This window comes from Daldinia decipiens, assembly GCF_022478715.1.
Source record: "Daldinia decipiens strain CBS 113046 unplaced genomic scaffold F4813scaffold_20, whole genome shotgun sequence".
NCBI lineage: Eukaryota > Fungi > Ascomycota > Sordariomycetes > Xylariales > Hypoxylaceae > Daldinia > Daldinia decipiens.
In genome coordinates this window covers 448,332-459,347 of record NW_026054563.1, presented here as the reverse complement: position 1 = coordinate 459,347, position 11,016 = coordinate 448,332, and the positions used below count along the sequence as shown (strand labels likewise).

General features: G+C 47.1%; 3 protein-coding genes across 3 annotated transcripts; 2 read left to right on the top strand and 1 right to left on the bottom strand.

Moving 5' to 3' along the window:
• Nucleotides 1-4,529: 4,529 nt before the first annotated feature.
• F4813DRAFT_390285 (uncharacterized protein) lies at nucleotides 4,530-5,433 on the top strand (the record flags this gene model as incomplete). Its single annotated transcript, XM_049246991.1, has 3 exons — nucleotides 4,530-4,774; nucleotides 4,834-5,130; nucleotides 5,193-5,433. The coding sequence occupies 3 exons, from the start codon at nucleotides 4,530-4,532 to the stop codon at nucleotides 5,431-5,433; spliced, it is 783 nt and encodes a 260-aa protein (XP_049098909.1).
• Nucleotides 5,434-5,789: 356 nt separating this feature from the next.
• Nucleotides 5,790-7,997, bottom strand: F4813DRAFT_397211 (glycoside hydrolase family 79 protein; the record flags this gene model as incomplete). The annotated part of the gene is made up of 3 exons (XM_049247922.1): nucleotides 5,790-6,752; nucleotides 6,877-7,814; nucleotides 7,880-7,997. The coding sequence occupies 3 exons, from the start codon at nucleotides 7,995-7,997 to the stop codon at nucleotides 6,195-6,197; spliced, it is 1,614 nt and encodes a 537-aa protein (XP_049098908.1). The 3' UTR covers nucleotides 5,790-6,194.
• An 891-nt stretch (nucleotides 7,998-8,888) lies between these two features.
• On the top strand, nucleotides 8,889-10,970 carry F4813DRAFT_116885 (Aldehyde/histidinol dehydrogenase). Its single transcript, XM_049238556.1, has 2 exons — nucleotides 8,889-9,179; nucleotides 9,233-10,970. Exons 1-2 carry the CDS (start codon nucleotides 9,054-9,056, stop codon nucleotides 10,706-10,708), a joined length of 1,602 nt encoding a protein of 533 aa, XP_049098907.1. The 5' UTR covers nucleotides 8,889-9,053; the 3' UTR covers nucleotides 10,709-10,970.
• Nucleotides 10,971-11,016: the final 46 nt, after the last annotated feature.

Below are 11,016 nucleotides of genomic sequence, written 5' to 3'. Positions count from 1 at the left end.
TGTGGATACGAATAGTTGAGCCGGGAGGACCTCATACAACATTGAGGATCCCGGGTTTTTTTTCTTCTCAAACGGAGCGTTCTAGACCAGAAGTTAAGAAAGCTTATGGTCTATATGAGTGCTCCCTGTTCCAAGCTCCTATTCCATCTACCTAATAAATGCGAGAACTTCCCCTCCGCAAATCCAGTTGACGAAGATGGTAAACAAGACCAGAGAGAGAATAGCAAGAGAACAGTGAAGAAGAAAACAGTTGACAAGAACGTTTCAGCGGTATAAGCCCAGTCCACCGCAGGCGGCCAGAATTGCGGGAGAAGTGATGCGTGGTTTAGGTACTCGGCCGTCTATGGAGCCTGTACCATGCGAGTACATGCACCGGATGCTGATATAGATGGATCTATCGACAGGGTTGAGTGGCCTCAGTGGGATGATGGGCTTAGGTAAGAGATAATTACTGCGCAAGTGTATTCGTGCAAATCGAAGCTAACAAGATTTATAGAGTAGTAACACCGTATGTACTGGCGAAGTAGTGGTATTAGTAGTACCTAACCTAGGTAGCTAGTCAGTTGTAGTATTAGATGTAGTAGTAGTAGCGGCAAAGTTGTAATCGGTTTTTTTTTTTTTTTTTTTTTTTCTGCTGGTAGGGTAGTAGCGCGGAAACTGTAGTTTTTTTCTGGGCAGACGGACCAATGTGGATGAGGGTTGTGGTCGTGTTCCGTGTGTCGTGTGGTGGTTGTATGAAAAGAAGTCCTCAAGTCCTAAGAGAGTCTTGTTCGGTTTCTTTTGGTTTGAGGTAGAACATTCGCGTGGGAGAAGTACCGTCAAACCCAGATCCGAAAGAAATTGGGATTGCAAGGGTCTAATTGATTTTCACGTTCCAGACCCTCGAATAGACCTTGGGACTCCAGCAGTCCGGCTGACGATTTGGGGAAAGTATCACTGACGATCTCCCTTAGTAGACATGGGGGCTGAAGTTTGTTGATCACTTAAACTTAACTCGGCCACCGCTGAGAATTCCGTGCAGGCAGTCATGATACTATGTCGTACGTCTCGAAATCAAAAGTAGACTTGATCGTCAAAGGCAGAATACCTTCATTCATTACTTGTGCGCACATCAGTGCAGGCCTATAATTAGGTGTAAAAAGTATAAAGTACCTCTAACTACCTAATACAGCAAGAAAATTTGAAGATTGGTGTTTATGTCAAGTAGTACATGCAGCTAGGGAAAGCTAACGGCTTTAGTAGGTGTACTCAGAGGTATGTACCTGAGGTAAGTATATCTGAGTACCGAGGTGTTGCCATTCGGAACCAATCAAATCCTACCGGCACCTAAACCGAACGTTGTATAACATAGCTGAATTAAGGCTAGAAACTTCCAACTACCTAACCTACCTAGTTACATGTATCACAACTTTTACATGTTGTGTTACACGAAATTGCCCTATCCTTCGGGCACAAAACCTTATGTAACTACCTAGGTTTTGGAAAAAGAAAAAACAGGTGTAAGTAAGGCCTCGAGATGGAAAGCACTTTGAAGATATATAAACTACATAGGTACATACTTACCTACATGTATTTTATAAATGACAAGACGCCTATACACTACGGGGAGTGTTATTCGAATATGCATGTACACACACACATATAAGTACCTACCTAGGTATGTAAACGATAACACATTTCCCCATTTACCCCACATAGATCATGACATACATGCATCCAAACAGTACTACGTAGCAGGCATGGCTTATACATAATGGGCGATCAATGCGGCAAACAAGATCCTCGGTTTCCGCAATGGAGAAAGAGGCCGAATCGTGTATAAATATGTCTAGATTGAGTACTTGTGTAATCTAGGTTAGATAGGTCTTGCTTGGAATCTACTATGTACCTAGGTTAGGTTCAAAACGACATAAACCATAAACTCTAACTTTAGGTTAGGAGGTACATAAGAGAACTCGCATTGGAAGTCGCCATGCTGTAACATGTTTCAGCAATTAAGAGCTTTTTGTGCTACAAGCACATGTCTCTACAGTACCTAACATACACTGCACCTGATTCAATACACTACATGTAGCTAGTAAAATACATCATCTACAAGTACCTACCTCTTCTCCTTTAGCTCCCTGTCCATCCTAACCTCAATTCATATATGTAGGTACTCTAGTACTTAGGTATGTCCCGCCTACATACATAGGTACATACCTATTAAAGGTATACTAGGTACCACATCTATATAATTACTCCAGTGTGGAGGGGCGGGATGCCGATATTGCTTTTGATATTACGTACCATGTGCTAGGTACCGCACCTGTAGCCATCAGCCATCAGCCATCAGCCATCAGCCATCAGCCATCAGCCATCAGCCATCAGCCATCAGCCATCAGCCATTAGCCATTCGTAGCCTCTTTATGTTACTTTTAAAGTGCATCGATGTCATAATGGTCTGTTCCGAGAAGAGCCCCATGGTTTTACTTACATTAGCAACCACTACAACATTGCAATAATATGTAGGCAGGCAACGTGACAAAAGAACCACCAATCCTTTGGGTTTGCTTTTTTTGCTTTTTTTCAATAGGTGTGGGCTTTAATACTATGCTGTGTACAGACTGACAGAGAAAGCCTTGTGCTTCTTACACCACGTGTTCGTGCCCGTGCCCGTGCCCTGGCTAACCCCTATGCTGATCTCGCTTTTTTTTTTAATGAGATTGCCCTGCATCTTTATGTATGTTGGCACTACCTAACATGACTTTTCGATTCAGATCGTCAATCTCTTAGGTTAGATCCATCTCCACGCCGCCACGATGAGAAATTATATAAAAGATCTTATACCCCTTTGACGGGGGATTTCGCCTGATATCGATGACGACGGTGATTAAAACATCACGTTTGCTGAGTCGACCCCATGTGAACAATACATTGGCGGATCATGTCGATCTATAAGTCTAGACCAGTCTGAATCACAAAAAAAGGCGAGTCGGCGGCTTGTTAGATGGTGTCCTGTTACGCAAGTCACGAGCTCGGAAGGCATTCTTCAATTCCGAGCTTACTGGCTAATCAACACTGATCGCCGATTCCTTCATCCTGTCGGATTATTGTCGGGAAGGAGGCTTTCTGGCTTGGAATACCTAGATATACATAGTATTAAAGTAGGTATTAATATGAACATCCAAATGAGGGTACCCGAAATCCAACTATCAACGCCGTCAACCAGGATGAAGGTAAGAGAGGATTCCGACCCCTTGCATTAATATACTATGTACTCGCCTTAGAATATTACTTAACTAGGTAGGATTCCTTTTCGCCTCAGTATTCGCGATAATTCTCTTCATTTTCTTCTTCTGCAAGTTGATGGAGCATTAATCAACTATCCAGACAAACTCGAATTAAGTAACAAGTGTAAACTTATTTTGAGACTTGGCACTGATGTTAGTTATTAGAATTGCTTACTTCAACCTTCTCCATATTCAAGAATGCTTGGGTAATGGCTCATAACCCAACCACAACTTCATTATCGCTCTTACAACATTTGGCCAAGGCTGTTCGTTATATTCGTCTTATTGATATCGTCCAACCCAGCCTAACATCATTATTCAGTAAGAGCACTCATCTCGGTTAGACAAGTTGTCTATGCTCTCGTCAGCTATCGGATAGTTGAAGCCTTGCTCGATGCTATACGACGGCTATTTTAGAAAATATAAATGGCCGATGGTCGTACGTTGTCATAGCCAGCTCAACGCTGTGTTTGATAAAGATAGACATTCGACCCCTATGCTACTGCAACAGTCGTAACTCGTAACTGTAGCTTTTGGAGGCGGGCCAATTCATCAAACCGGAACGGCCTCTACCGCCAAGACCCGAGAGGGAGACTCTAACCAAAAGCACAACCCTCATCAACCAATCAAAATCCTAGTTGTCAGATGCATCGCCCAGCCGGCGTCTTGCATAGCCATTGGCTCGTGTAGCTAGGGGTTGGTGAAGTATCTGAGTATCCCACCAATCTTGCATCGATATACGATCGTAGGCCAAAGGTGAACCAGGGCGAAGCGCCCACTGACGAACCACAAGTCGGCGCTTATATTTGTTCAACGTTGCTGTCACCTCTCTCATTGGCTTCTATTTCCCATACAAGCATATCACCATGCACACTTGTGATTGACCTGCAGCCGCCCTCCCGACACCATTTGGGGGTTTTGGCGCCTATTTCCTTAAAGATGGCCGACTGACCGCCAACTCCTCTCGTATCTGAGCTATTTCGTGAGTTTTCGACGCAAGTCTTCATCGTCTCCGCCCAAGATCCAGGTCTAATTCTTACCATAATCGCCATCGTAGGCGTTCCGATGTAAAATACTAGTCGGCCTGCTGGTTCCCAGCGACGCGATATCAGCCAGCTTCGCGAAATCTGCGCATTTAGCCGACTTGTGTAGATTCAGGGTTTTCTTCTTCTTCTTCATACCAGTTCTAAAGAACCAACCAGATTCTCTTAGAGCCGCAGCTACTAAGAAATCCTTCGCGGCGCGGTCTGTTTCACTATGGGCTATAAACTTTTACATCGAAAATGGAGGTCGACGAGGGGCATGTATTATATGATGATTCCGGAGCTGTTGGGAACCGTAGGGGCATTAGTTGTCACAGCCCTCGCTCAGCCAGACTTATACCGGACCAAGTTATGGCGAGCCGGCAGCGAGCTGGGCTTCAATTCGAGCCCTAGCGTTACCCTGTGGGCGTACGCTAACTACGAGCCGTTGCCAAAAATACCGTTCGTATGGTCGCAAACGTAAGTGACGACGAGGCTCTATCCTGTCCATCCGATCCGAAGGCTAATTATGCATGCAGATTGACCGATTTCAACGTCGCAATAGCTGTTCTCAGTCTATTCCTCCTCCTGACAAAGCTCATAGCGTTTATTATGCAAGTCTGGTACCCAATTCTTGCAATGTTCATCAATATCGCACTTTTGGCGCTCTACGCGACGAGTGTAGCAGGCCAGGCGGGATCAGACTATCTCGACCCAGACCACCCAAGCCCAATAGCTTGGTATATCGCTAAGCCATGCACCGTGGCAGCGAACCAGAGCATACAAGGCTACTGCAAGTTAGCGAAGGGTTCTTTTGCCGTAGCATGCATCATGCTGTAAGTATAGGCTTCTGCTCGCTTGTGCTCTTGGGACCGTGTTTGGCTAACCGTTGTGGCAGTGGTATCTACGTTATTAACCTGGGTCTGAACATTTGGGCCATGCTGCCAAACCCGAAAAACGACCTAAACGACGACGAGGACGAAGAGACATCTTCGCCTACCGCCCTAAAACGAGGAGGCAATTGGGAGATGCATGGTATTCCGCCGACGCCTAGGACAGGCACGCTCCCGTATACGCCACGAACGATGGCTTTTAACACGCTCGAAAGTAAACTTCCGCTGCGACATCAGTATTCGTAAGAACCATATTCCAGTTCTAGGGGAAGGACGATTCAAAAGACGCGGCATAGATCCAACCGTGCGTCGAATAAAGTGGTGGACTTCTCGTCTCGCTCTGGAAGCGGATGTTATTAGAAGACACCCATATGACTTCCGTCGATAATTTGAAACGGGGAAGCGTATTCAAGGCTTGCCCTGCAGTAAATTAATTCGAAGATATGTTTGGGGTGAGATGGTGTAGGTTTACGAGGTTGGGGCGCAAGGGTCACTACTTGCGAGGCGGAATGATACCATGTGAAGGGCAGAAAAGGGAGGCTATATAAACCCCCCTTTTCCCCGGCAGTGTACAATATACGATCCTACGCGATCCATCTCTTGCACTTTCTCCTATCGATGTCAAGAGCTTTTCTAGTCTGAGAATTCAACGATCATCGTAAACGCGCCGTATGCCTTCTCTGACCTCATCCATCGGCTGTTGCAGCGTTACTACCTTGTCCTGTTATGTACCCTGGTGGGAGGTAGTACTTTGAAGTAGACTTAGAGACAGACGTATATGTATACTCTTCGTATGAGTCTAGCATGTGAATTTTGGGAGTAAAACATATGACCTACATCGTGTATTTATCCCTCGCTTATTGCATTGTAGCTATGATAGTATGATAGTATGAAGTAAATGCACGTGTTAGTCAGAGGGAAAAGGAGCCATCACCAACTTCAATCTACAGATCGTAAATATGTCTGCCCATCAACAACAGCAACAATCCTATCCAACTCACTCATCTTCAATAACCCTCACCCCCAAAATCCAAAACCACAGCCTCCGAATCCGCAACCCGCACCTCAACAGCCCCATCCACAACCCCTATCTTCTCCCCAACAGTCACATTCCCCAGCCTAACCGGCTTCCCCCGGTCCAACTCGTAGTTATAACTCCAGCCATCCCACGTAATCCCCGTAATCGCATCGCTGCCATTCGCATGCAACCGCCTTACCACGACCTCTCCGCCCCCCGCATCCAAGCCCGCGAACCGATACGTCCTCAGCGGCCTCGGAGCCGGGTTTAGTTCCGCGCCCCCGGTGCCGTTGAGCGTGTAGTTGTACGCGCGCAGGTTCAGCACTAGGATCCGGGCCAGCGCGCCGTCGGGCGCGTACGCCGCGTACGCGACGTCGGTGCCGGCGTCGGCGGTGCCGGCGTCGGATGTCGGGGCGACGGGCGCGATGCGGGTTCCGGCGGAGCCGAGGAATGCGGCGGCGGCGACGTTGCCATAGTACGGGGGCTTGGTGCCGATGGCGGTTTTGCTGGTGCCGATGGGTTGCCACGAGGCGTAGCGGAAGTCGGTCTGAGGTTGTGATGGGAGTTAGTTTTTTCTTGTTGAGGCAGATAGGAATGGGAGGATGTGTATGTCTTGAGAGACGAGATGCTAGATGGGTGGATGGGTGGACGGGTGGGTGGGTGTTACGTACGCCCATGTGGAAATGCACACGGCCTATTCCCACCGCGGCGCTGTAGAGCGCGAAATCGACGGCCCAGAGTGCGGCGCCGAACGAGTTCGATAGCCCGGGACGTCCTTGGTGGTATAGGGAGTTAGTCTCGCCGAGGATATACGGAATTCCTGGTTTCATTGTTGCGTTCTCGGCTGTATGGGAGTCGACGCTGAGGGCTGTCCTTGTATGGTTCATTAGAGTACCTTGGAGCGTGACGCCTAGGCTCTCGGCGCCGGATATGTAGCTATTTTGGATGTGAGTGGGAGATGTAAGAGCAAAGGAGAATAGGTGGGTGAGTAGGTACTTATGAGAAGAGAAGAGCTTGATATCACCGTCCGCGTCGATGCCGGCAGCCCAGGTCCGAGGCGCCCTTAGATGGTTCCCAGTACCGGCAAACGACGGAGCTAGATATCCGTATGTATCATTGTCAAGGAGGTCCGGACAACTCGTTTCCAGCACACTCCTAATAGCTCTCGTTCCATTGAGCCACTCTGCTACGTATTCCGACTCGTTATAATTAGATGCCCTAACCCCCGAGGAGAAGAGATCAGGCTCGTTCCCGTACTCCCACAAGTATAGTTTATCCTTGCCTAGGGCTTTACAAGCCAGCGGCACAGTCTGCAGGAGCGTCTCCCACTGCCTGTCGTCGTGGTTCCCGCCCAGATTGAAGCCATGTGAAAATTTGACATTCGGCCATGTGCTGTACGACTCAAAGTACGATGGCCCAATCTCGACGATAGTCGGGTAGTCTGCAGTCTTCGAGGGGTAAGTACCGTTGAGTGCAATAGTTAGCTCCGAGTTATATATGGCATAGTCTTGCGTGTTTCCGCCAACCCGTATATACGGCTTTATTCCGGAAAATGCACCGAGGTTATCTAGTAAGTTGTTTGAGAAGTCGTTGGGGATGGACTTGTTGCCTATTCTACGTCTTAGATTTGGGATCATTGATAGGTTGGTCACTGTATAGGTGTGAAGTTCTTACCGGCAAAATCAGGGAATGACGAAAACTCGATTGAATAGCTTATAAAGCCATCTAGGGGTTGGATGGCATTTACAGAATTCGCCATACTCCCGAGGGTATATATCGTAGATTCCGCCATGGCTAGTTTAGTCTATGCTAATAGCATATATAACTCTTGCCAGCCTTCGTGTGTATTTCAATGTATTGAAATATGTTAGATTAATAGATAGAATTCATAGATAGACTTTCACGCCTAACATATGGCATAAGTATAAGCCAAGTTATATATAAAATAACTATAGTTAACTAACTATAGACTATAGAAACTACTTCTATAACTTCTAAGTGACTAGTTCCCCCAAAAGAGCCCTCCACAGGCTGGCCAAGAGGACCGAATTCTTCCATAAATATGTATGAATATGGTCACTTATACGATGAAATCGTACCATCGGTGAAATATGCGATCGAATTACGATCGAGTTAATGTCAGTGTCCTGAGCTGCCGGCAGGCCGGTGACAGCAGACTGGTGGAATATATCTACCGGTACCATCCACGGACAGGCACTGGTTCTCTCAATGGGTACCTGATTTTGAGGTGATCTCTGCTTGGGGCGCATCATGTAAGAGATGCGGGGGGTTGCGTTGCATACACGGGATGCATGCCGAGAGATACCCAAAGGCTTGTTTGCTCTAGCTTTTCTCTCGTCTCGCAAGAATCAGCGACATTCGCTTTACATACTATATAACTAGGTAGGTTAGAGATTTATAATTATATCGGATTATCGTGATTTGGCTTAACATTCTTCCAGCCGAGGACCATTAAGATAATTATATAAGCTATTGTGCAAGTTAAAGGCCGATATGATTTTTATAAATTCGGATGGAACTCGGATGGACCTTCTTAAATAGGACTTATTAGCTATTTTCAGCAATTGATATCGTTTTTAGTATAGCGATAATACCCGCAATGAGCTCCCTAGGGATTAGTGCCCCTCTAAAACGCCGATGTCGTCGGTGTTATCAGGCCGACGTCATTTTGAGTGTCTTAAAGCCATTGAATTTAGAATCATTTCGATGAATAAGCGTAAACATCGGGATAAACCTATTGGGCTACGATACGATACCCTGATGACTTACAAATCGATTAACTTCCGTGATAGCTTAGGATTTAATCAACCGCATACCTCCTCTCAAGATGAGTTTCCTCAGGAACTTACAAAGGAGCGTAACATCTCAATCGCGACTTGCTGTGAGGTCGAACTTCCAAAGAACAAATCTTCCACTCATAATGACGCGGTTAGCTTCCAGTAGAGCACCAAAGGTAAGCTTAAGAAAACATAATATTTATGAATCTCTGTACTGATCATGCTCTAGCTCAACGATCCCTCCCTCTTCAAGACTGATGTCTGTTATGTAAACGGAGAATGGATCAAGGCAGCGTCGGGTAAAACCTTTGAGGTATACGACCCGGCCACGGGAGACCTCATTGGTACCTCTCCTGAGTTTACTGGCAAGGATACCGAGAACGCTATCGCTGCAGCAGCAGCGGCGTTCCCTAGTTTTCGGACGAAGACTGGTCGGGAGAAGGCTAGATTACTACGCAAGTGGTATGACCTGGTAATCGAGAACTCTGACGACCTTGCAAAGCTTATCACGTGGGAGAACGGCAAGCCGTTCGCGGATGCGAAGGGCGAGGTGACATACGCTGCTAGTTTTTTCGAATGGTTCAGCGAGGAAGCGCCCAGAATATACGGCGATTCGATACCAGCTACCGTACCAGGGAATAGAGTTGTGACCATCAAGCAGCCCGTCGGCGTCTGCGGTTTAATTACGCCATGGAACTTCCCCGCTGCTATGGTCACTCGCAAACTCGGCCCTGCTCTAGCGGCTGGCTGTACAGTCGTTGTTAAGGCGCCTGGAGAGACCCCATTCACCGCCCTCGCCTTGGCCGAGTTAGCACACAGAGCTGGAATCCCGAAAGGCGTCGTTAACTTCGTGACAACCTTGAAGAACACACCTGAGGTGGGAGAGATGCTGGCGACCCATCCTACCGTACGGAAGATATCTTTTACAGGATCGACGGCCGTAGGAAGGCTCCTCATGAAGCAGGGTTCTCCAACCTTGAAGATCCTGTCTATGGAACTGGGAGGTAACGCACCATTCATCGTGTTTGACGATGCCGACGTCGACGCGGCCGTCACAGGTGCTATAGCCTCCAAATTCCGCTCGTCCGGCCAAACTTGCGTGTGCGCCAATAGGATATACGTCCAAAAGGGCATTTACGACGAGTTTGCAAAGAAGTTTGCGGAGAAGGTTAAGGGGTTCAAGGTTGGCAATGGGTTTGATGAAGGCATCACCCACGGACCTCTGATCCACGACCGCGCTATCTCGAAAGTAGAGGCTCACATTAAAGATGCCGAAGAAAAGGGAGCTAAAGTGGTTGTTGGCGGGCAGAAACTGCCGGACCTGGGAGCTAATTTCTACCAACCTACCGTCATCACGGGAATGACCAAGGACATGGCTATCGCGGGCGAGGAGACCTTTGGACCTGTGGCCGGATTATTCCCATTCGCTACGGAGCAAGAAGTAGTAGATCTAGCAAACTCTGCTGATGTCGGTCTGGCAGGTTATTTCTTCTCGCGGGACCTGGAGCGCATCACAAGGGTGGCCGAAGCGCTAGAAGTAGGAATGGTGGGCGTCAACACAGGTCTAATCTCAGACACTGTCACGCCATTTGGCGGCGTGAAACAATCTGGATTCGGTAGGGAAGGATCTAAGTATGGTATCGACGAGTACTTGAACATCAAGTCGATAACGTGGGGAGGCATCAATAAGCCGCTGCAAAGTTGAATGTCTATTACGATGTAGTTAATCTATAATACTAGCGTTGACGGTTAGAAAAGGGGAATTGAAGGTCTTTGACAGATGAAGTCGAATAAAATTTAAATTTAAATTAGATCGAGTCATATGTATAATTAATTAAAGACAGTTTCTGTCGATAGTGTCGATAGTGTCGATGATATGAAGCTAATAAGAGGCTGCTCTAGCTATCTGCACTAAAAAAGGAGAAGTTGAAAGTGGGTATCGCATACAGTCATATCCATCCCACCTTGAACCCTCGCTTAAACGCATTAATCAATAACGCAGCACCGCCAAAG